The sequence below is a fragment of the Anser cygnoides genome, chromosome 12, assembly GCF_040182565.1.
Source record: "Anser cygnoides isolate HZ-2024a breed goose chromosome 12, Taihu_goose_T2T_genome, whole genome shotgun sequence".
NCBI classification, from domain to species: domain Eukaryota; kingdom Metazoa; phylum Chordata; class Aves; order Anseriformes; family Anatidae; genus Anser; species Anser cygnoides.
Window position 1 is genome coordinate 352078 of NC_089884.1, and position 25861 is coordinate 377938.

The following is a 25861-nucleotide window of genomic DNA, read 5'->3' on the forward strand; positions in this document are numbered from 1 at the left end:
GAATGGAAATTGAATCCAAAAGTTCTGATAGCAAATAGCAAATCTACACTCCCATCTCTGCTTCATCTACTCTTATGTTTACCACCAAGGGTGGAACTGCAGTGCTCAGGCCAAAGCCCGAGGCACAGCAGCACATGTCATACAGATGATGGTATCAGAGCCTTCATCACCCACTGACATCCTCCAGGCTCTGCTTGCTCTCTTCAGCATATGTTAAAGCACATGTTCTGACTACTGAGTAACTTGTGACCAGATATGTAGGTTGTAAAACGGGCAACATCCAGCTTTCTTTCCACATGCGGGTTCCTGAGTGCTACTCAGCAAACCAGGCACCGCCAGTGCAGCTGAAGCAGTGCAGATTGCTGGATATATCACTGAAGAGAACAACTTAGAGACTGTCAACTGTGCAGTTCTGGCAGGCAGGCCTGATGTTTACCTGCTTCATTCAGGACTCTGGCAGCAGTTCTCAGCCAGCTGCACCGAGGCCTCTGCTCACCCTGCAGAGCACGTCTTTACCCAGGAATGTCCCAGACAGTGACAGTGCGCTGCTTTGGAACATGTGAAAGAGCACCAAGTCATCAGCCCAGCACGTTCAGGTGAGTGCTAAGAGTCCTGTATGAGGAATTGGGTGGATCTAATTACTTGTCCTTCCAGAGGGCTGGAAGGGGACAGACTCCATGCATACAGAATCCCCCAACCCCCTACTCAGGACAGAGAAGAGAACCCTGTTCCCTGAGAAGAGTGTTGAAGGAACATCACTAACGAGGAAGATACATAAAGATGAATTTTCAGGGAAAACAGTAGTGTGTGTACTCCTCAGCAAGTCTCCTGTGACAAAGCTTGCAGGAGCATAACAATGAGGTGCCAAGAAAGAGGGAAGAGTACTCCCACAAACCAACACTGCTACCCATCACAGGAACATGGACAGCACAGCTGGAGATGTGACACCATCTGAAGCACAAAGCTGGGGCTGAGTCTTGTGAAGATCAGGTGAATCACAGTTGGAAATGAGCACCCACCCAAGACTCAAGCACAGTTACTTTTTTAGAAAGGAGAATCACGCTGGTAAATGGTATGTCGTTATCACATGAGTGCTGAACAGTGAGGCTCTGAAAAAGGCAGAGTTGAGTTTCAAGGTTTGAGCAAGGTTAGATTTAGGAAATGAGCAAGGCTGGCATGAACCTTGGGAGGATGATAACCCATCCTCCTGTTCTGAGATGGGAACTTCAAGTGCCCTGTCTTTTGTTTCTGTCCTTTAAGATTTCTCGTGATGCAGAATCCTCTGGCCCCTGGCAGTCTGTTCATGTGCTTTGCTCTCCTCCCCATTAGAAGCTGTTCCTAACCTGAATCTTTCTTGGTGCAGGATACGCCCATTAATTCTTGTGCATGCCTTCATGGACATGGAGAACAGATGTCTTTGTTCCTCTTTCCAAGAGTTTCTGACATGCAGCTGGCGTGATTTTCCTCAGTAATGCTGGAGAAGAAAAAAAAATAAAATCATCCAGATCAGAAACAACAAAAGAAAACCCGTCTGGTGGAACTCACTGCTGTACAAAGAGACAGCAGCTATGAGTGCCCTGTGAGAAAACAGATAAAGTAATGAGGCCTTTCTACAGATAACAGCTCCCAGAGTCAAAACAGCTTTGCAGAGAGCAATGCCCTGTCCTGAGCATGAGCCAATCTCTAAATCAGCCTCTGGAGCAAGCTGCTTCAAGCCACCTGCTGTAAATTTCCTGCACCTTTCTCTAAGGCTGCTGATGTTGGCTCTGTTAAAGATGTCTTTGTCTAGGCCACATCAGCCTAGACAAACGCTGCATCAGATCTCCTCTACTCTTCACACATGCCCGGGATGCTTTGGCAGGGAGGAACTTGGACCATACCTTGAGCTCTAGTTCTGACACGTGACAGGTCCTACGGAGCAATACGTGATGCTCCTGTTGCACCAAATCACTCCAGTGCACGTGATGGACCAAAGCAGATGCTTCAACTGCATACATAAAAACTAGGCTCAGACCAGTCCGGCCTTTGGCTGCTGAGATTTCCCTGCTTGCCATGAATTTGGACGTTCTCCTAGATGTCTTACCAGCAGGTCAGTGTCTTGTAGCTCAGCCTAGAGATAATACATCACTACATCTCTCTTTCATGGTTCATACTGAAGGACAGGTGCTATGTCTTGCAGCCTCATCTCTTCCTCCTGCTTGTGCCTTTCTGACTCCTGAGAGAGGCTCTTCAGGATGGAGGTCAGCTTCTCAATCTGCTGAAAGATCAGCTCATGACAGAAAACAGGCAGCAGCCCTGCCCAGCAGTCTCTCTGCACATAGCGATGCCAAGCTGTGCTGTGACTGACCTTCAGGGTTGTGTGAGATAGCCATGCAGATCAGCTACACTGCAATGTCATACCCCCCCAAACCTGACACAAGATGCTGAATGTAGGCCAGATCAGCTGACCTGTGGGTGCTGGAAATTAAAGTGCCTTCTCTCACCATTATGCCAGCCTCTGTCCAGGCACTCTCTTCCACCTGCAGCATAAAGCCATGACTCCTCTCATGGCTTTCCGGGAGGGAATGTGCCAGTGAACTCTCCAGCCTTTGCAACTCTGCAGAACCTGACACCCAGCCTGGAGCACCAGCAGGGCTCCTGGCATGGCTGCACCAGCCTTCCTAGCATGCACTAGGAGCACAGTCCTTCACCATCAGCTCCATTTTCCAAAGCAGCGAGCACGGTGTTCTTTGGGGCTCCTGCTACAATGATTTATCCAGGTCATTGTGAGGACAGCTGGCTAACTGAGGTTAACAGCTTTCTCGGTTTCATTTCAAAAAGACATTAGCATGGGGGCTATATTAAACAATGATGTGCCAAATCCTGATTCATTCACCAGGAGAGCTCATGAGCAGGTGGGGGACTTGGCTGACAGGCAGGGCTGTGCTGCTAGCCTTTCCTTAAAGGGCAGGACCATAACTCATGCTCCCAGTGCTAAATTACACCTGACACTCGGGGCTGCAGACTCCGGATATGTGCAGCCTGCTACAGGCATCCTGGGACTGCCAGCCCTGGGAGCACAAAGCCCCCAAACCAGCAGATTTATCAGCAGCTGTGTCTGGCTCAAAACCTCACCTCAGCAGCACACACAGAAGGAGAGGCCTGGCTTACAGGCTGCTGGCCTTTCCCAGGTTCCTTTTTCCCCTACATGGCCCTATTCTGGAGAGGCATCCTCTCTCTGTGCTGCCCCATGCCCCCCTGCTCCTGTCCCCAAAACCACTGCCTCTAGAGGCTCTTGAACTTCCAGTTCTGGTCTCCAGTCCCTTGAGTTGCCTGCCTCCTGCTCACTTATTTTACTGTTAGCTTGTGCCAGCAGCCCCAGGCCTGTTTCTGCGCTTTACACTCTGTAAGGTGTATTGTACTCTGCCAGCTGGAAGACCAACCAGCTCCTGAGGTCAGCCACTTAGCTCCACCTTAGAGTGCTAACATGCCAGCTGCTGAGGTTCCCTGTGAACATGCAGTGACTTTCCTGAGTGTGTGTAGGTCTTGTCTCCCCTCCTTACTGTCTGACCAGTAATTATCTGCCTGGACAGTGGGAGAGGGCCAATTAGGCCACTGTCTGGAGCACCTACCTCTGCTCTAAGTCCAGCTTGATCTGCAGGGTCCCAGGACGGTAAGAGTGATGGTGACAACGATGCCACCTTATTCCAGTCTACATTGCTCTTCACAGAAAAGAGAAAGGAGAGCATTCTTGACTTAATGTGCTTAAAAGTTGAAACATAATAGATTTAAGGACTGTAGCAGCAAGGACAACACAGAACACTGCGTGCCTTTGTCTTGCTTTTCTGTCACTTTCTACCTATCTGTTTCAGGTACTGTTCACCCCGGTATATGAATCACAATGGAAATCAAGAGAACATTTTGCAATCTAACAAGTATGGTGCTTGCAGTTTTAGCTCCTCTGTACACAGTACTGTGCTGGCCAGATACACTTTATTCTTCCTTTTCCTCTCTGGCAGTATATACTGGGTCAGGTTGAAGGGACTGTGCAGTTTCAAAAGCATGTAGGAAATGACATGAAATAGTTTTCACTCACCTTTTCCCTTTCTTTCCCTCTTCTACTGTTTGGATTTAGATCTATTTAATGTGATGTTCTCTCCATCTCTGCAGTGTGCTGCAGCCATACCCATGCAGCAGCCTCCTGGATCTGGGGATGGCACTGATCTTCCACAGGCTCCTTCTCTTCAGGACAAAATCCTGCAAACTCTCCTCCCCTTCTCTCACCTTTGGGCTGGTTCACTGTGCTGTTCTTTTCCAGACTCCACTGGAAAGTACTCCAGTGGGAAGTACTGCACTGGAAGAGATGGGAGCAAGGTGATTAAAGACCGCAGTGGAAAAGCAGCAAGAGGAAAGGGTCATGAAATATTCTGCAGCCTTGGACTGATGTGCAGCCACACAAGTCAAATGCATAAGGAAAAAACACCAAGAGCTTTGAATTGCTGTTGCAGAGGACAGACACATGCCCAGAGAGTGCTTAACGGCCTGTGTATGACCAACAGGGCTAGTGCCATCTTGCTGTCTTCCCTCCCGCAAGCTCTCAAGGATATTATCAACATCACATGGATGATGCCATTGCACCAGAGATGTGTCTGTCAGCTGGCACAAGAGCAAAGGAGGAAGTGCTGGTGTGTGTGGGGGGAATACTGAGGAGTGAGTTCTGAGACCCTGTGGGGACAGGAAAGTGATTCATACACAAGCAAAAAGATGCTTATGGACCAGAGGAGTTCCTCACTGAGCTTCCTTGGACCACCAGGACTGTGGAGGTAGAATAGTGCTCCTGGAATGGGACAGTAGCTCTTGGCACAAGTTGTGGGGGATGTGGAGAGAAGGGAAAAAGTTTGGCCCCACTGAAGAAGATGGGAGAAGAGATCAGCAAGGTGTAAGCTGGCATGATGAGAAGGGCTGCTTTGTTTTCAGTCAAACTCTGGCACTCCCTGAAACTACACAAATAACAGAACTGAAAGCAACAGAACAAATTAAAAATATGGTGAAGGGTGACAAGAGGTGACTTAATGTTGGGATGGTTTCCCTACTAACAACAACAAAAAATACTGGGGCCCTTCTGTCTGGGAGAAGGATGACGGAAAGAAAACATGAGAGAGGTCTGTAAAATTGCAAGTGTCACAGAGGAAGTGACTAAGGAATGATTGGTCATGGTCTCTTCCAATAAAACAAAAGAAAATGTCAGGTGGCAGTTCATAAGAAACAAAAAGAAGTGGTTCTGCATCGTGTGCATGGTTAAACAGTGGAACTTGCTGCTATGAGACATTGCAGAAGCCAGATAAAATTGGAGTTACAAAAATAGTGTGACAAATTATGGATGAAAAATCCTCAAGGGCTGTTAAACACAAAGACTCCAGCTTGGGCTTAAGAACCCCTTAACCAGAGAGGTGGGAGAGCATCTTGGGGCAATATCAAACCTTCCCATTTTTTGTCTCTTTCTGAGGCATGGGCATAAACTACTGTCAGACACAGAGCTAGGTGGAGCACTGTTCTGACCCCGAACAGTGTTAGAATTTTATGTAACAGGACTTGATGTAGTGTAATTGGGAATTTTGTAGGATAAAGTTTAGAGATGGTGTGTTGTATCTGTCACTTTCACACCCAAATCAAGCAGCTAGACTTGTCTAAACTCAGCATCTTCAAATGGAAGGGATGGGGTGGGGTGGGATGGGGTGGGGTGGGATGAGGAGGGAGTAAGACAGTAACTATAAGGAGCAACAGAAGTGTCATTCCTGCCCTGTCATGCTCTCCCCAAACAAATCCATACACGGTCACCCATACACATGTGCAGAGCAAAATGCAGGCACACACTGATGCACTCAGATTCATTTGTCCTCCGCCATTCATGCACACAAGTAGAGAAAAGCAAGCAAACTGCCAGCAACCAGCCTTCTCCAGTGGGCAATCTGAAAACAGGCTTGCAACATGCAATTCTGCCCACATGCTGTGCTGTCTCTTCACACACACATACACACTTGGAGAACAAAGGATGACTTGGCAGTACAAGGAACAGTATCTAGTTATGTTTCTTCAAATGCTAAGAACATATCTCATTATCACCAAATTAAGGGAAACAAAATGTTTCCACTTTAAACAACAAGGGGAAAAAAACCACCCAGATTCTAAAATGCTGCCCTCATTCTGGACAAACCAGCTGTGCTGAGCTCATTCCTGCCATCCAGCATGCTGGGACCTAATACTCCAGTATCAGGACTACCTGGCAGATTTAGTCTTCCAGAACACTGAGAATATTTCACTACCAAGTTTTAAAGTAGACATATTTTTTCTGGCTTATGAGGTGCTGAAAGAGATTAGAGGCAGGTACCATGGACGACAGCTGCAGGTTAAGCAAGTAATCCTACAGTGTGCAGCAGCAGTAGCTGCACAGATTTTCAGGATCCACTCTCTTCACATCCAAGAATGTGTTTGCCTTGTGGATCTGAATCGCAGCTTGTTGTCAAAATCCATTCACGACTATAGGTGCCCAAGCAGACAGCAGGCAGATAAACCCGTGGCTGAGGAGACATGCGAATAGCGCACACCCCCAAGCCAGATTCATGTGCAGAAGGAATACGCTGTCTGAGCTGTTTGACTCCTGGCAGCTTCTGAAATGCAGGGACTGGAGGAGAGGGCTCTATCAGGGCAGGGGACCAAACAGACACAGCACAGTGAGGACTGGCACAAACACTGCCCAGTAGGCCTCCTGTCAGGTCCACAGAGCAATGAGGGTACTCCCATTGCAAATGTCTGCATGTCCTGGAGCAAATTCAGGGTTTCATCCACGTCATCATAGCTGAGCAGCTCTGAACAAGCCTTGTCTCCTGGCTGACTACATGTCGCCGTTACCACCAGCCAGGACAGCACTGTCCTGGGAGGCATGATCTCCCCCTCCTCTTCTCCACCAGCCACCCTCTTTCCTTCTCTCTGAGGAGATCAGCAATAGGATCAACATCCAGGACTTCTGCACATTACAGCAGTCACACCCTCAAATCAAGTGCAATCCAAGCACCTATTTACAGTCGGCAGAGCTGCAGCCAGTCTCCCCGGTTCCCCGGACTTTCCCCTCCTCGCTGTGAGTTGACAGACTCCACTTTTGCATCATTAGCCCTTCCTTATGCTGTCATTTAAATGAAAACAGTGGATTACCACCACCGTTGTGAATGCATTAAATAAAGTTCCCAGCCTGGCCCACCGAGCTAGACTGTGCTGGCATCTTCCCCTACCTGCTTCTGAGCTTCCTCTTGCAGCTGGTGGCTGGCCTCCAGGTCCTGGCTGAGCTGCTGGATTCGGCTGCATTTCTGCTCCAGTTCTGCCTGCCTCTCCCTCTGCTTGGTCTGCAGTTGATAGATCCTCTGCTCTTGAGCATCCAGCTATTGACCCGCCCAGGGAAAGAAAGAAAAAATGGAAAAAAAAATCAATTAATACTAAACGGCTTAACAAAACCCTGAACAGCACAGGCCTGATGCTGCTGGGGGTGGGGATTGTCGGGAGGAGACACCCCCCGTGCACAATAGCCGCAAAAACCTGATGTTCTGGGGACAGGAAGCCAATATGGTAGGTGTGATCTGACGCCCGCTGCGGCAGCAGTGGTGTCTCTGGACTGGGGAAGGCTGGGAGAGAGCTGCATGAGGTGCTTCAGCTCATGGAGGGGGTGTCAGACAGGCTGGGCCAGGGGGGCAAAGGGCAACCGAGCAAAGCCAGTTATTTTAACTGATGGCTGAATAACCAGCTCCTGATGCAGCTACGTGCTGCAGCTCTGCCGTGTGCTGAGGACCCCACCAGGTGCTTCCTGAGTGGGGTGAAGGGGAAGGGAGCATGGTACCTGCAGCTAGGGTAGGGAACAGCAGCAGGCTCTGAGGGCTTGGCATTTTCACTTCTTGGCATCCCAGCTTCACAGAGTTTACACAGGGAGGGAACAGGAAAGGATCATGAATGTCAACCAAAGAGCAATTAGCATGACAAGGCTCAAGTATTGATCCGCTAGAGCTGATGGGGCTGCTGCAACCCTGCAGTGGAGCGGTTCCCCTGCCACTGGCCCTGGTGCCTCTGCCATGGACGTCTCCGAGACGCTGCTCACCCACTCCGGGCATGGCCAGAGTGCGCAGATGTGTGGGCTGATAGCATGGGCTCTGCATGGCTCCTGCCCCACTTGTGGTGGGGAAGCAAGAGAAAACACTGGCCACATAGCCCCAGAATTGGTCCGCTTGGTGTTTTAAATTCAGCACTAAGAAACACTGCTGCTGGCAGGGGCTGCGCCGTGCCTGGCCATAAAAAAGGGCCCTATGTACAGTTAAAGTGACCATTGCAAGTGAAAAGAACATGCTGCTTTCACTACTCATGGATGACCAGGAGCAGCCTTGCTTTATGGGGAAATGGACACTCCATAGTTACCTGATCACACTAACGAGATAATGTGCAGGGCACAACCACCACAGACATCTTGCGTCAGACATCAGACTAGACTGCGAGCAGTGCCTGTGCCACCATGCAGCAGTGCAGGGACAAGGCTGAACACACACAGAACAGATTTCCAGCAGAGATCTAGTGTATTCTTCCTCCCCCGTCAACAGGTCCCATATAGGCTATATGTGGGCAAAACCATGCGAGTCTCTTCCTAAAGCCAGGAAGAAGAGAGGACCTGAGAGCAACACAGGCACTGTACCGCCCGAGTCTCTGTGCCCTTGCCTCTTGCCCAGACCTGTTTCCCCTGCCCTGTCCCTTGGCTCGCCCCTGAAAGCAGCCCAAGGCTTCTGCTGTTGCGTGCAGGCACAGCTCACTGGTCTTGAAACCCAGGACAGAAAGCGCAAAACAATGGGCAAGGCGGAGCATCCGAAGCTCCCTTGGCTAGCCTGGCCAGCCCTGCAGGACTGGTGTTGCACTGAGCAGGCATCACCTCAGTTGTCATCACTGCAACTTTGATGCACATGACCACAAAACCTGCTGTGGCAGCACCACCTCCACTCCCTGCAGCATGCCTGCCCTTGGCTGCTTTGTACCAGGGCTGTGCGGGGAGCTCTTCTAAAGAAACATCTTCTGGAAACTTCCCTGTTCAGGGGCACGTGTCTGTCTGTCCTGCGGCCAGACTGCTGCCCCCAGCCCTCTCCAGGCCCACCTGCCTGCCTGCACCCGGCAGAGCAGCCGAGCACGGTGGTGCCCTGCCAGCACTGTGGATGTCCTGCAACATACGCAGCCAGTCAGGGGCCTAATTAATGTTCACTAACTGTCTTACTAAACCTAGAGAGAATTTCAATATTAATTAAATGCTAACTGATCAGTAAAACATATTTACTGAAGACTGTCACCCAGCTGTCAACATTCAATATATACACTAATAATCAATTTGCATGTAATTAACATAAAATGACTTTAATGTCTACATTAAAGTTGTATTGAAGACATTGTTATTAGCTCAGTAGCCTGCATTCCTCCAAGCCATGTTCTGGATGCATGTAAACCGTTCAAACCCACACTGAAAAAGGTTATAGCTGTCCAGTGTGATGCACACTGAAAAAAAAAAGGAAAACATTTAAATTCGGAGTGGATCTAAGTGTGAGCTCATGTGCTTGCATGCCTGTATGCTGCTATAGTAAAGAACATCTTTGTGTTGAACACAGGACATAGCAGTTATCACCACGTGCTCTGAAGAGAGAAGGATGTGCCTGGCTGCAAGGCACCCCTGCAGTGGTCAGCAGCGGACGGGAGCACTGCCTGATTCCCAGATCCCTCTTACTTTGCCTGCAATGACAGCTGGCTTCCATTGCAACATGAGCATACAAGAACCAAGTACTGCAGGCTTTCTGCAAACTCTCTGCTTTGCTTTGGTGCCTGAGACGTCTCAAGGAAGCATCCCTGAGACTGCTGTGTGGTGGTTTCTTCCCATACTTGGCCCAGGGGCTGGCAGCCACAGAACGCCTGGCCCTTGCTGCTGCCCCATGCCCCCAGCAGCCGCCCCGCAAGGCCGGGTTCCGCACACGGCCTGGTGGCCAGTGGCGAGGCCAGGGGCCGCTCCTCTGCACCGGCCAGGGTGTGGCTGCGCTGACGGGACAGGCAGTGGTGTGTGCAGGGCAGCTTGCGGAGGAGACACCGTCCCTTGGCGGGTGGACAGGCACCCACCGGCAGGCACCGTGCCAGACGGCTTCAGACAGCTTGGGGTCACAAAGCTGTGTCTGCGCAGCTGGTCTGCGATGGGCTGGAGACGGAGAGGAATGCTCCTCAGCATGCAGGACAAACACGCCTGCCAGATGCAAGGCAGGCGAGTGGGTTTGGGAGGCAGAATAACTCTAGAATGCTCAGTGCTGTGTGGCTCCCTACCTGCTTCTCAGCAACAGAAAAGCCTGCGACAAGGGATGTCGTATGGCTTCATAAAGCAGCGGCTGCCTTTGGGTCTGAGTTAGCCAAGAGGATGCATCCTGCTCAAAACAGCGCTGCCTGTCTGTGTTCACCTCCTTCACCTGTGTGCCGCTCAGAGACGAGCCCACCTTTCCTTCATCCTCACGAAGCGATTTACTTGCAGCAGGAAAGAAGGTGGTATGTTTAGGGTGAACATCCCCCACCCCCACCCCTCTTCCTCTCATTTAAGTGGAATCAATTGTGCCATTTCTGCTTTGCTTTTCAAAAGCAATTACTTTCATGTCATTTCTACAGACATTCACAGAGAGCGAGAGAGTGAGGGCTTGATTATCCCCCCTCCCATCCCCATCCTGTGGCTTCCGCAGTGGCGGTGAAGTATTAAATTAAATGAGGTGTCTATGGAGCGGCGATGGTTTCAGGTCAGAGGCGCTATGGAAAGCTGTATGCTGCACTGCTCCTGTATATGTAAATGGATATATTAAAACCACTGATGTCAACTTGCAGCACTCATCTCCTCTGCTCTCGGGTGATCAAAGCTGATTGCAGAGGCAATTACTGCAAAGGAAAAGAAAATCACGGCCTCCTGCTCATCCCTGAGCTACCGGAGTTTAATTGCTTAGTGTAGCTGAAGCTGCCTCTCCATCTCCCTGGTGTGCACACGCACACATGTGGGAGCAGTGCGTGCCATGAAACACAGACAGGAATGGACATTTTTGGGGATGGGCAATGAGAAGCACCCCAAGCAGGGGAAGACCACAACATGAAAAATAATGATGCTTAAAAATGAATTAAACCACTACAGCAGGCAGGGCTGTGTCTTAGCAAGCCGCTAGATCGATAACATTGGGAGAAAATCAGGGCAGCATAATACATGCCCATAAGCGAGCCTCTTTCTTTCTCTGCTCTTTGGTCCTAGATTCACAGTAAGACTTCTTCAGCCTTTTACAGGCAGTAGCTAATCAGGCTCCCAAATCCTTGTGACAGAGATCAGAATTGAGACCCCTGTCTTACAGCTGGAATGACCTGAAAGAAAGGTATCAGTGCCTGCCCTGAGAAGTCCCAACTCTTCACCCTATCCTTGCCTTTGTTTTCCACAAGCACTTCCATGTGAGTACCAGCAAAGGCAGAGGACACTTTAAGCACGGTGCTCAACCAAGCCACAGCCAGCAGGATCCCAGGAGCCACCCCGAGCTGTGCAGCCTCGCCGTGCGTGGCTGTGGGTAACTCGGTGCTGGCTGGATGTCAGCTGCGGAGGACTGACCTCATGTGCTCTTCATCTAAACACCTTCTGTCAGGGCAGTGTGGAGAGCTGGGTCAGCCAGGTTCCTCCTCATGTCTGCCACCTTACCTGCCTCCCTGTTGCTGCAAACCAGCATCCATTTGTATGCCTGTGTCTGAGCGAGTGACTGCGGGACCTGAACAGTGTGAACAGGCCCTGCCCTGCCCTGCTATTTCCCATTACCGATAGAAATGCTGGTGTGGACCAGTTTCTGATGTACTGTTTTCTAGCAGGATTCATACCCAGCCTAGATACTCCCCAGGTAAACACCCGTGTGCCCCCATTAGCTGTCTCATGCAGACGAGGCCTGCAATGGGCGAGATAAAGGGGCTTGAGACACGCAAAGGGCTAGCAAAGGCTTGAGTCACGCAGCCCTTCGGGCAGCAGGCAGCTCATGCACACATAAAGCCACTCAGGACTGTGAACATATACAAATCTTGCCCACATTCAGTGTCTACAGCAGGGAAGAGGTGATGATTAGGGCATGTTAGTAAGCACATGCTAGTAAACACATGTTAAAACTCTGCCTTGTGCCTGAATAGGTGCTGATAGCTGTGTTGCTGCTGTGTAAGCATTTATAAAAGTGCTGTGCTGGCCTGGCCATATGGAGGTTTTCTGTACAGCAATATTGGATTAAATCGCTACAGCACCTGATGAAACAGCAAGGCAGCACCTTAAAAGAAGTCTCACTCCCTACTCAGCCAACATGACGCTTGCTGGAGGACAAGAGGAAAGCCAGTGCCTTTGGGGAGCCTGGCTTGCTCCTGTGGAGCCTGGAAGGCTGTTTGGAGGGAGCAAGCCACTTGAGCAGCATAGAAAGCAACTGTCTTTTTTTTTTGCAGGAGGAGAAGAGACCTTGCTGGGCGGAGCACAAACTGAGATGGATCCTAGGCCGTCCTGCTAAGACTGGGCTCCTGCTGTGGACCAGCCCTTTCTCCCCAAGCCCTCCTCCCAGCGGGCTGGGCAGTGGGCACAGTGCTGGCAGCTGGTGCAAGCACTGCGTCTCCCAGTGGGACCGCAGGCTGCCACCCTGAGAGGTGTGGGCACAGCTCCCCTGGTTGGAAGGCACCCAGGACATCTGCAGAGGGATGTCAAAAAGATGATAAAAATATAAATGCTAAGTTATTTTGTTTTCTGAATTATTAACCCCTGAGGGTTTCACTTTTGCACTTTACTCCTGCAGCACTGGAAGGTGAATTTTTGTAAAACCACAAAGAAAGCCTGGGACTCTGCTCTTCCTGCTTGATTCTATGGCTGGAGCTTCAAAAAGCCCCAGGAAAATCATGAAACCTATAAGTAAATCTTGTGATCTGCTCACACTGCAGGAATACTGGGAGCCTTCAGCAGCGCCTGCCCAGGGCCCTCCCTGCCTGCCAGGTGGGCTCTGCCACGCGTTCTCTTCTCTTCCTCGTGAATCTGTATTTTCAGCCCAAGGATGCAATCCTTCTTCTTCTTCGTCTTTTTTTTTTTTTTTTTATGAGCTGCCTGTCTCTTTTTGTTTAGCTGGGAGTGCTCAGAGCCCTTCCCCCACCTCTTTTTCCACTGCTGCTGCTGGTTTTATTCAATTCAACACTTGAGGGAACTGCAGATGAAATGTCTCTGAATCTAAATTGCCAGCAATAGATCTAACAGCCTTCTTTCCTCTCCCCCACCCAAACTCTCCTCAGACAGAATGCTTGAGCACATCGTCTCTGCCTTACTTGGCTTTGGCTGCAAAATACCAGCACCATCAGAGGCACCAAGTATCAGGAGCTCAACACTCACACAACGTCTCTTGCCCGAGTAAATAACAGCATGCACGAAGGAGAGCACGGCACCTGCCGTAACAGGAAGGATGCAAAGACTGGTGAGGCAAAGGTGAACTGCTTCCAGAAAAGCAGCTTGAGCCCAAGAGATCCCTGCAAGCGCTTGTAATATTCTGCTCATGGCCAAGTATGCGGGGCACTGCTGACAGTGACAGTATATGGATTTTGCAGAGCACAGGCACTTGCTATGGCCTCCTGGGTCTCCTGCAAGCAGACAGCTTATACTCTAAGCAGGCTAATGCAGCCAGTCTCAATGCCACACATGGACAGCCAAACTAAAACCATGCCCACTCCCATGTCTGGAGGGGCAGCAGGCTGAAGGCTCTCACAACACACATTTCTCTACAAGGTGCCACCCAGACCTTGGGGGTGCAAATCCCAATCCTACCTCTGCAAGCACAGCGAAGGGAGCGCTGCTGCAACAGTGGGTGCTGAGCCAGCAGCCGAAGGGAGAGGCCATCCAGTTAGCAGATAATGCCTCAGACAGCTGCCTGATGAGATGGGAACACGTTTTTCTTTTGGGTGGTAAATGGGGGGGAACCGTCTTGCTTTCGGCAGGGCCTATGTACCCAAGCATTCACATGCTTAGTATGGGGCACACGATGCCATGCAGCCAAATGGCATACGAAAGGATAGGAAATGCACACTTTTTGTTAGAAAGGAATCTAGTGCAGTTCTTGCAAAAGGACTGCACATCTCTGCAACAAGCAGATTACACCTGTCCCAGCTGCACCCCACTGCCAAGCTCCCAGGGCTGCTGCCCCACAGCGCGGTGCTCAAGCTGGCTGTGTCTGTCAGCCCGACTTGGCACCTAGGGCCTTGGGAATGAACTTGCAGTGCAGGGGTACTTGGCTTGTATCCACCAGGGATGGATGTTTCTTCTCCAGTGCCTCAAGGAGGAGCCACACCTGTGAGCCTGTGAGCTCAGGAAAGCTGCCCCACCTCTGCTGCTGCTTTCATCACACTCATCCTTTCATGAAGGGGTAGGATGGCACTCAGGGCACAGCCAGAGCCTGAGGCAGGTGAGCATATCCTGAGAGTGGGGCACAGGACAGAGGAGCTCTTTCCCTGTGAATTCCTGCAGCCTCTGTACATATTGCCAACAGCACTGGCATCAGCTGTAGGTTCCGAGAGAAGAAATGTTACATGATGGTGCCCTTGCCCCACCACTGCCCACCTCCCCAGGCTTCACCCACAACCTCTGCAGCAATGTGTGGCACGTGGGGTGGTGGAAATGGCATCAAGTTCTTTGTTAAGGGAGATCTGTGGGCCTCTTCTGTTTCCATCTGAATGGCCTTTCATTTTGTCCAGTTCAATGTTTGCTGATTGTTCATGCTGTCTGGAGAAGCTTTGATTAAACCTCTTAATTTTCTGCTAAGCTTTTTCTTTCCACAGGGCAAGCCCTTGACCTAAGAGCATTGAAAAGTGGTCAAAAGGAAAAATAACAAGGCAAAGAGGAAGGAGGAGTAAAAGCTGGGAGACGCAGAGGAATTAAAAGCTTGAAGGAGTCATGACACACAGGCAGAGACTCCTGCGGTGGTTCTGCCAAACAGCAACCTCCACAGAGTTCTGACTCCCTGCAAGACCAAACGCCGTGGTTCCCCACTGCAGCTGCCCACACTACTGGTGCTGCTCCACTTGGTTCTATGATACCCCTAAGTCTGCCCCACGGCAGAGAGGGGGAAAGCTGGAAAGCAATGCTTCCAGTTTCCTTGCAAGGGTGCAGAGGCACTGAGCTCTTCCACCACCATGCGCTACCTACAGACACTGCAGGGCTCACACTGGCAACCCTCCTGCCACACCTGCACCCTGTGCTCAGCAGGAAGGTGCATACGGGATGCTTCATCATTTCAAACCATGCCAAGAGGACAGGCAGAGCAGAAATACGAACAGAGAGAGCAGCAGCCCTTTGCAGACAAGTACTGATCTGGGTAACTATGCCAGACAGGGTTTGGCAAGCTCAAGTTCCCTTCTTGTTTTCATGACATCCAGAGGGCTCTGCCCAGTGATATCTAATCCATTCCCTGAGCCTTGAAAATGGACTGGATACAGAACTGCAGTTACAGTCACACAAACACACAGATAAGTGCCATCACCTTCGGAGCTGGGCAAATTAAATGCTTTTTCCCCTTTGGCTGCAGAGAGAAATATTAAAATGTAAGCAGAATATTATTGAAACAATAAATATTTTCTGAGTGTAGAGACAGAAAATGAAATGGTAAGTACACGAGGTATGAAATACTTCACTAATCTCAAATGTCTGTTAATCCTGAAACCTAAAGAGAACAGTTTAAAAGTATCAACTTTACAATTTCAGTATTATTTTAAGAAAAAGACTAGTTTGTGTTCATTCCACGGCTGTGAATGACACCCATTTCCACTGAGATATTAAAAAAGACAACTGACCTCTATGCTGCTCCCCAGCTCCTCCAGTTTTAACAGAAATTCATTCGTAATGCACAGATGGTCAGTATAAAAATCTCTCTCATAATGAAAGCACATGTTGAGAACAAAAACAAATAAATGAGGTATAAAAATAAACATACCAAGATGCACCATGCTGACTGCATTATAGATTTTCATATTTAATTAAAAGAAAATCTGCCTTTGGGTATCTGTCATAAGAACAGAGTCCTGCTGTGGAATCCACGGCCTATCTAGGATCTGCAGTAAAGCCAGTCGCTGTGGTCTCTGCGCTCCCAGATGGGGCCTGGATCATTCAGCTGGTCTAGACATTACCATCATTTGGTTTCGGTGAGGACTGGTGTCTCTCCCCTGCAGTGGAGGGGCCCTGGCAGCTTTCAGCTGATCCACATATCGGGGCTCCATGGGGCGCCAGAAGCACGACTCTGTTCTTACAACAGATATCTGGAGTTACTCTTGTGTTTCAGAATGGTAAACCCAAAAAATGCGTTACTGTGTTCATCTCCAAACAGGACTGCCTGGCACAATAAACACCCCTCTGCCCTCCTCTGCCCTCCTGGCTTAGGCTGGGAGACTCGCAGGGCTTGACTCAGTGCTGAGAAGAGATGTTTGTGGAGGGCAGTAGTGGTGAGCACCAGCTTCAGCGCAGAGAATCTGAGATTTACCTGAAAACGAAGGGGGAAACAGAGCACAGGAGTTATGACCAGGAAAAAACAGTGCATTTCATTCTGTTGTTATTTATAAAGCTCTTTGTAGATCTATCTCCCACTGATTAGCAATTCATAGTATTAAAAGTTGCATAATTAGATTTTCAGAAGTGTCTGTAGCAAAAAACATAAATCCCTGTCCTCAGGTACAGCTGCGGGAGCAGCACAGGTGCCAGCGTTCACACGCTGGCTGGCCTGGGGCTGGCCACTCGGCTGTGCTGGCCCGACAGTGTATTGGTCCGGCACAAATTTCCACAGAAATCTTGTTTGTTATCTGAAATGAGCTCACTCTTCACCAGATATTTTATACAGCATGGCTACCGTGGATCCAGGCATTTTTACACACGTCATGAGGAATAATCAGATAGTCCTGCTTGGTGTTACATGCTAGAAAGGAACTGCTGGGGAAACTGCATGTATGAAAAGGAGCAGAATAAGGATCATAAGGCAATGAATGAGTACCATCAAGACATGATCACTCTGACAGACCTCTGAATTCCCTCCTCAATAGAAAATTCAAGGTTCTGTGATGAAACAAGTAGTCTCTATAAGTCGACAGCTCAGCCTATATAAATCTTTCCTGCCTGACACTCCTACATCCTGACACACTATATGAACTTGAAGGGTGTAGACATGTTCATCCCACTGCTCATCTCCTCTTAATGCAGGATTTCTTATCTCCAACCTGCGTATTACGTGATGACACATGAAATATGGGTTATTGGGCACACACTAAAGTGACAGACTTATTGAGAAGGGACTAGTACTAATGTGGACCCATATAAACAGAAGCTAATGATATTGCAGTGTTGTGAAAAAATAAAATGTTATATTGGATGAATGAACAGGATGTAGCCTGCACGGCATGCGATGTCACCCTCCTGCTTGATCCCCAGCTGAAACATGGTACCCAGTGTAGGGCAGTGCACTTCAAAGGATTAGTGCAGCAGCTGGAAAATTCCCAGAGGTGAATGGTGCAAATGAACTGAGATCTGGAAACATGACCCCTAAGGCAGGAGGTGAAGGAATTCATTTGGTTAGGTTGAACAAAGAACAACTGAGGGAATTTTCTCTCCAAAAAAATATAAACATGACTCCTGCAAACAGTGAGATTATAATACTTTCCCCATGCCAGCAACAGAAAGCACAAATAGTCATGGTCTTAAATTATATCGGGTAAGAGATTAGGAAAAGATTTTTAGAGGAAAGAATAATTAGAACTGGAATTCATTGTTTCAGGCTGCAGATTCGTGAGATCTCCATCCTCAGAAGCCTTCACTACTAGATTATATACCACACCTGTCAGGAATGGCACACTTGAGGATATGAGGATGGATAGGTAACAGTTCTTCATGTTCTTCTTGTTCCCCTGCTTTTCTGTTACCCTATAGCCATGCAAGAAGAACTTGCTTTATAAATAGGTGCAGCAGAGGCAATTGTTGAAATGTCTCATGCTCCTAACAGCTAAGCCCTGGTGAAGGAGGGCAGGAGCTATCTGCTTACAGAAGTGAAACAGCTGGTACTTCCCTAACCTTGACTTTTGCAAGGAGCTGTGTATCAGAACTAAATCAAATGCCTAACTGCAGACCAAAGAGTGTCTCTTCTGCCAGTTCAGAGGGTATGTGAGACAGGCAGGGTAAGCCTGGTTTCTGCTACAGTAAGCTTACAGGTGATGTCACTAGTGTGTGAGATGACTTCCAGCATCACAGATGCAGAAATGTCTTCTCTAATTAGAGATGCCATTTTAAAATGCTCAGGACAGTGTATTTGGGGTTGCTGAGGATTATTATTCCATGAGAGGAAGTCTTTTGGACTGCAAAGAATAGCTACAAGATGAGAAACATGACTGTAGTTCTCTATAAGCAGGGTGCTACGAGACTAATATCACAGGTATTATTTGCAATATCTTCGTCTACTTTGTCTGCCGCACGCACAAAGAATGCATACAACCTTAACTGATAATGCAAGCACAAAACTAGTGTGCTGCAGTGGAAACTACAGCACAGGGGGAAAGAAACAGAATCACATAATGTTTGAGGTTGGAAGGGAACTCCAGAGATCATCTAGTCCAACCCCCCTGCTCAAGCAGGGTCACCTAGAGCAGGGCTTCTCACCTGAAGAACAGGTTCCAGTGCAACACCCAGAATATTAGAGTTCACTGGTTTCTAGAGCTTCCTACTGCATTTCAAAAGGATTATACAGGCTGTTTGTAACCTCTGTGACACAATTATAGGTGTCTCATTCCTAGATTTGCAGAAACTTAGATGTCTCAATTTGTAGCTCTTCTTTAGGCTCTTCCAGGCTGATGAGGACAGGACATTCTTGTCACTCAGGAAGACTGTGAAATATGTCCAGCAGTAGGTCCCCAATTTATAACAGAAGTTTTAGGTTTCGAAGACAGAAAACTTGAATTTTTTTCTCCTCCAGCAAAAAAAACCAACACCCTGGTATTTATTTCATCTCTCAGATAAAGGTTTGGAAAAAACAGTCAGCAACAAACTGATACAAATCAGAAAGAAATGCATAACTTTGGCAGGGTGATACGGACGTCACACATCAGTCCAGTTTGGGCACAGAACTCAGGAAATTTGGGTTTATGAAATCTTTACATTTAACACTGGAATGCTGGCTCATTTTTCCTTCACCACAAGCAAAGACCTTAAGAAAATAACTGCTCATGCCAAGGTCCTGGTAGTTATGGTCATGTTACCACCATGTTCCGATCCAGAATGATTTCTGTTGGAAGATCTCTGACAAAAATCAACTTGGTTGCTAAATGTCTTCATTAAGAACATCAACAAAAAAGGCCTCCATAAACCAGCTGCTTTTTATATCTTTACCAATGCCATAAGACAGTCCCGATGTACACAACTGTATCTCCACTGAAGCAGCTGTGAACTTGCCTGCTCCACTGACCGACTGTGTGGCTGCAGGCAAGTCATTCTGTGACCTTGTGCTGAGAAACTGAATAACAAGCAGGAACTTCACTGGAAAACCTTCAAGAAATTTGTTATCAATTGATCTTGAGATTTCCTGAGGAAATAAATTCCTCAGCTCTTCTCCAAGGAAGCATTTGAGACATAAATATGAGGAAAGTGGAAGATTTGATACACATGGCTATATCATCCCTGCAGTTCATGGGAAGGCCTGTAAAGTTGGGCTGATTTGTGTTCACTGGAGACCACGAATATGCAGAAAAAAAACAAAGGTGAGGGCTGTGGCTTTTGCAGTTAGTGCCAATGCATTCATGGTTTGCTGTAGGAACAGTTGGAGAATACCTGGCAATACTGAGGACCTCGTGGTACCTGGATGAAAAAATACAAAGTGTTGATAACCACAGGAAGGGAAACCTGCTCTGAGAACACGCTTGCAGAGCCCCACTTCACCTACTTCCATGGCTGTGACTTTAGCAAGAAAACAAAACTCATCTCCATCCTCCTGGCCAGATGCTGTGAGCTGTTTCCCAGAGACTGACCACCACATCCCAGACTCTCGGCTGCGCCGCTTGCCTCTGCAGCTCAGCAGAAGCCCTTGTGAAGACTGCTCTTCTGAGTAGACAGGGTATCCCAAGCATGCACTACCACTTATTAAATGCTCCTTTGAACTCCTGCTTGTGTACCTGAGAGAAATCACTTGTCTTGAGAATGACTTGCTGCTGAGATAACGTGACTAAAGCTTAAGAAAACAGATGGGACCCGGAAACTGTGGAAGCAGACCACAAGAAAAAAAGTGTCAGGGAAACAAAATACAGCAAACAAAGGAGGCCAGTCTTACTAGGGTTCAAAAATACCCTGTCAAACATCTGGGCCAAGCAGAGTGCCCAGGATGAGGGGGCCAGTGCAGCACCTGTGGCAGGTCCCGGCTGCACCTGGGGTGTGCCGATTCTCGGAGCAGCAGGAGCAGCGTCCTGCAGCAGCATCTCTGCAGGCATGGGGCTGGCACCTGAGCACTGCTGGAAAGGGCTCCCCAGAACCTCACCAGTCCTCGCTGATGGGAGGTTTAGAGGCAAGATGGGAAAATAGGACATGGAAAAAAATGAGGAACTAGGAGGAAAACCTTAACCTCACTCTGCAAATCATAATAGCCTTGTCAAAATAAAAGTCAGAGCTAAATCCTCCTGCTGTACACCTTCCCACTCTGGAAACTGTTCAAGCACAGACATTTTCTATTAGCTGCAAACTCTGCATGCATAAGGGAGAGACTCCAGCATAATATCTGCACAATAGCACCGCCATGCAAACACTATAGCAGTAATGGGAAATTTTAATGATGTAAAGCAGCAAGGTCACACGATGTGTCCAGGCAGCCCTTGGAAAGGCACAGTCTCTCCAGATATTACAGAGGAAAGCTCAGAATTGCTCTTGGTTCATTAGGCTTTGCCTGAGGGGTTTTCTTCCACTATTAACTACAAACAAGGTTCAGGCTCTTGTTACTCAGTTTCGTGAATGTAATGCAAAAAGGTGAAGGGGAAGGTTTACAAAGAGTCATTTGTAAATATGCTAAGACAATTCAGATACATTTTAAAATCCATCAGACATCCCAGGTAGTAAGTCACCTTAAACAAGAACATTGAAAAAGCTCTGTCAATACAGCAACATCTTTTTCAGCATAGAATTTTTTACATCAACATTGGCAAAGAGTCTGTGCATAAATTACACATAGCAGAACATACAGTGCAATTTCCTTCCCTCTAGGCACTGACACTATGTTTCCCTGCAGCCTGCCTGTTTCTCCCAGCTTTATGACCCCAATGAGATGAGTTCTCACTGTTTTTTTCCTTGTTACATTTTGATATTTCAAAGCATGGCCTGCTTCTCACTCCCATCTCTCCGCTCCACATTATTAATGAATTGGAAAGCAGACATCATTAGTTTTTGGAGACCATTTCTTTTAAAATTTACAGAACCCTTCATCTGAATCCCTAGAGCCAGTCTGCTGTTCTCATCTTAGAATCTTATTAGCATCATATCTCCTGGATCCTGCCATGCAAACTGCATTGCTATGCACTTTCTAGCACTTGACCCTTTTGCGGACGGAATTAATTTCCTCTTTGAAGATAGAGCAGCATGCTGTTGTGCTTGTTAAAGAAAGAAAAGTCAAACCAGAAGATGGGATACAAGCAGAGGATATTCTCAGTTAAATATAGGCCACTACAAGATTTTCTATAGGGAGGTTGAGAAAGATTGGTCAAGAGAAATAACAGACTGATGATGCTTTATTACCAGAAACATCTTCCAAAAGAGCATGCAAATAAGCTGATTGACAATACTCACTGGGAATTTGTTTTTATGTTATAATCTTTTTTTTTTCTTTCTTTCTTTTTTTTTTTTTTTCAGCAGCATTGTCTTTGTCTGAAACCCTTTGCATCCTCCACCTGTTTCTGTGTGCAAAATACCCTGAGACTTTTGGTTGTTGAATTAATGTGCATACTACAAAGAACCAGAATTCGCTTTCTGCTTGGGGCAATGAAAAGGTGCCGAAGCTGTTTTTGAAGTACATACAGAGAAATAGGCCTTGTAAAAAGAGGTCTTTCTATACAAGAATAAAATGTCTATCACCCTGAATGCATTGATGTCATTACAACTATCCCCTCAAAATGCACAACATTCTTACATGTGGAGTAAACTAGAAAATCTAAAGTGTTTCTTGCTCAGTTTGCTATTTCTAGTTCCATAGCTTGCTGTCTACTGGATAATTTGCCTCATCTGCATTGTTTTTACAATTTTATTTCTGATGTGCAGTTTAAGCAGTAAAGTTTACTATGATTACTGTAAAAGAAATTCCTTAGCATGAAGACTTTATCCCTTTCATAAGCTCATCAGGAATACACTAATAAAGAACTGTAGAAGTTTATTTTTAAGTAACTTGCAAAAATGTTAAGCCAAAGAACACAGAATAACAGAGCAAAGCTTAAACCTTCTCTACCAGCAAAGCTACCAGACTCAGGAATTGGAAAGGGTCCTGGATAGCTCAAACATCAGGAGTTAGGCTGGGTCACTGGTTCAAGCAGATAGCTGACTGGCTTGCTATTTCACGTGGCTGTGCCATGCTCCAAGTGAAATGAGCTGGGAGATGTCGAGCTAGTTTCAACCACACCAGGGAGCCACAGCTCCTAGGCAGTTTTCCTGGAGTCTAAAGAAAGAGGACAACTTTCATTCCTAAGACCTCTGCACACACCAGCCTTGTTCACCAAAGCCAGCCCACAAGTCAGCCCTGAACATGGGCTTTTCTGTGAAGCTTGGACCTCATTTAACTCGCACAATGGCCAAAACTTGATAATTACCTCCAGGCATCTCTTTCTAGCACAGCAGAATACACGTCAGAGAAACTAACTAGTTCCTTTATGAAGAGCCATGCCCAGCAACCCAGTCGCCTTTCTATCTTACTCGCTGTGATCTGGAACATCAGTGTTCTCAGGAAAGCAAACTTCCTCATTAAAGGATGGCAAGGTGCCCTGAGGCGTGCAAAAACCCAGGTGTTTTTTACAGGCCTAAGTAATACTGAGTCAATGAGTACCATGTCCATCAGCTTATCCTTTACATGTCTTCCAAAAGAGCATGAGGAGAATTGCTGGAGAACTATGACTCACTCTTTTCTTCTTGTTTACTACCTGCTTTCTGAAAATGTGGGGGATGTTTGTGCAGAATTCATCAGGAAAATGGTGTTAACAGCAGCAGCGCAAGTGCCAGACACAGACTGGCAGAGAGCTTATGAATAGTACAATGAATGATCTATAGCAAAAGCCATGGGCAAGAGCTAGCCATTAGTCTGGGGCTTAGTAATGCACTCTTCAAGTACATTACTCACCAATCCATCAGGCAACCTGCTAAAGAACTGAGAGATTCCAGCACTTTTAAATCTGTAACGCAATGGCTGGCAGACTGCACTACATGCCCTAGGTTACAAGGGCATGGAGAAAGACAATTCATTTTGTGTCATAGCCAGTATTTCTTCTTCTCCTTTTCTGTGTGTACTTAAGAAATGGACCTTGTATTATCTGTAGATTAATAGCCAGGAGAACGCTCTGGTGTCTCTGCTAACATTAACTACTGAGGAAGGCTTTCAAAGAATGCCTCACCCTTGCAGTTTTCATTAGCTGGACTAAGTGTGGAAGCATGCACAAGAAAAGGTTTCATTTCTTAATTTAAAAATAGTGCCTAGAATAGAACTTTTTTTAGAAAAAATATTACAATTACAAGATACTATTAGAACATTGGATATGATATAATTTAGGTTGTCAGCATAATTTGGGCCCTTCTGTATAAGCATATGATAGACTCCAACTAACGACCATATACTATCCTGGACTCATCCATTCACAAGGTGGATAATGTACACAGAAAAGGTAATCAGTCAATATTTCCTTTTATCTCTCACAAATTACTGTGTGGCTCCAACATGCATTTACTGCACACTTTTCAAACCTCACATAGAACATTGTTATTAGTCTCCTTGTGGGATTTTCTGCAACATTCATTACTATCTAAATTCTCCAGGAAGATTACCTAATCTTAGCACACCTGTGAGGAAAGAGTTTTATTACCCTCACTTTAAAAACACAGAACTGACGCAGAGAAGGATTCATGCATTAGATGACCTCTAATTTTAGGTGCTTGATTTCAAGGGTCTGGTTCTGATTTGTGAAGCATTTACCAACTTTACAGTGTTTCGTGTGTTCCGAGCAAAACTGGGAGCACTCAGCAATTCTACAAAGAAAACCTTCATGTTCCAGGCTGAAAACTTTGGAGATAAGGAATGCACAATTTGAGGCTGGCTTCTCTATTGTCTCTAGTAACATGACAAGCCTGTGGCCACACCTGTCGCTAAAAGCAAACCCCCATTGACACAATTCCCAAGCCGCTGTCTGTCATTCATTAACACTTCCAGGTTTCCACAACAGTTGGGTGAGAAGTCCCACAGACTGCAAGCATCTCTACTATACATTTTATCTGTTCAGAAAGCAATATTCAATCCATAAGCTAACTGCTGCAGCATATAATCAGAGAATAAGATTATAAAGTATATGCACAAAAAGGCTGAACTGAATCATGAAGGCCCAGTCATACCAAGTTTTGCAGTCTGGGAATGCAGGCAGGGTGTGGTACTACTGTGCTCGTATGAGGATAGAGTACACACACAGGGAATGGAGACAAGAGAGAATCCCAGGCATTGCCAGCAGGATGGGAGGATAAGAAATTTTTAAGTTAAGGCTAAATCTAAAGGCAAAGTGGAGCACCTTGCTAAAATAGTCTGGCAAAAATACTGAGGTCTTTACATGAAGCACAGAGGCTTTTGAGTTTTTCAAGAAAATATCTGTAAGGTGTCCCCCCAGTCTTGAACAAGGCATGCATTTTTTTTTTCTATTAAACTCATTTTTTGAAGAAGTGTTCATGTTTTTTTTTTCCAAGAAATCACCCCAAAAAATCATGCCAAGACAAAAAAAGAACATAGAAAATATCATTTTTAATGTGGGTAAAGAAGTGGCAAGCCATCAAAAAGAGAGTCTTTTAATAGAAAAGGTCAATACTAACTTTATGTGACAGCATAAGGTAATATTACATTCAAGTTAAACATCGTAGCTTCAAACATTAAAGTTTAAATGGTAAATTGACTTTGAATACTTAGGTTTAAGCACACGTACACTGATCTGCAGACCAGAAGACCACAAACAAATTGCCAGTGACAGTGCAGAAAAAGGGAGAAGTGAAGAAGAAAAAAAAGCTACAACATTGGAGGGTGAGAAAAGAGGACAGGAGACAGGAAACTGGAAGAATGCATGAGAAATGGAAAAAAGATGCAAGGAAAAGCATATAAGCATGGCAGAATTGAAATCAAAGTCTTGTATGAGGTAAAAACAGCATCACTTGCAAATCAGTTTAAAATTATTTAGTCTAACTGCTGCAACATCTAGAGCAAACTCTTTAATTTGGGTTCAGAGTAACTTAATTTGGTAATTAATCAATGCATGCCTCTTTTAAATGGAGATAAGAATGTTTAGACAGGATTTTACACCATGAATTAAATAATTCATTTTTAAAAACAATTCAGATTTTAATATGGATGATGCCTCAAAGAAGCATCAAAGACAAGGAGAAAAAAACACAGAGAAAATCGAAATTTCTTAGTTTTACAAATACACAGAGAAAATCTAAGGTTAAACCATTGCAAAAGTCCACAGGATTTTTTATTTTTTTTTTTATCTTTTCTGAAGGGGCAGACTATTGCTCTGCAGAGAGGGAGGTCTGAGCAGCCCC

The 25861-nt window shown here is 46.7% G+C and overlaps 1 protein-coding gene across 26 annotated transcripts in view; it reads right to left on the reverse strand.

Moving 5' to 3' along the window:
* Window positions 1-1024: 1024 nt before the first annotated feature.
* LOC106046624 (uncharacterized) overlaps window positions 1025-25861 on the reverse strand; it is a 102516-nt gene continuing 77679 nt past the window's right edge. For 22 of the 26 annotated variants that reach the window (XR_010834666.1, XR_010834664.1, XR_010834662.1 and 19 more), the window contains 5 exons: window positions 16394-16565; window positions 7266-7412; window positions 4076-4333; window positions 3612-3701; window positions 1025-1474 (listed from right to left, as the gene is read on the reverse strand). Coding sequence is in view for 1 of the 26 variants with exons in the window: in XM_067004723.1 (XP_066860824.1) it covers window positions 4276-4333; window positions 7266-7412 (205 nt within the window). In the remaining 25 variants the exon portion in view is untranslated. The remainder of the gene's footprint in view (window positions 1475-3611; window positions 3702-4075; window positions 4334-7265; window positions 7413-16393; window positions 16566-25861) is intronic. The other 4 variants (XR_010834652.1, XR_007158965.2, XM_067004723.1 and 1 more) reach the window with 1 other exon arrangement.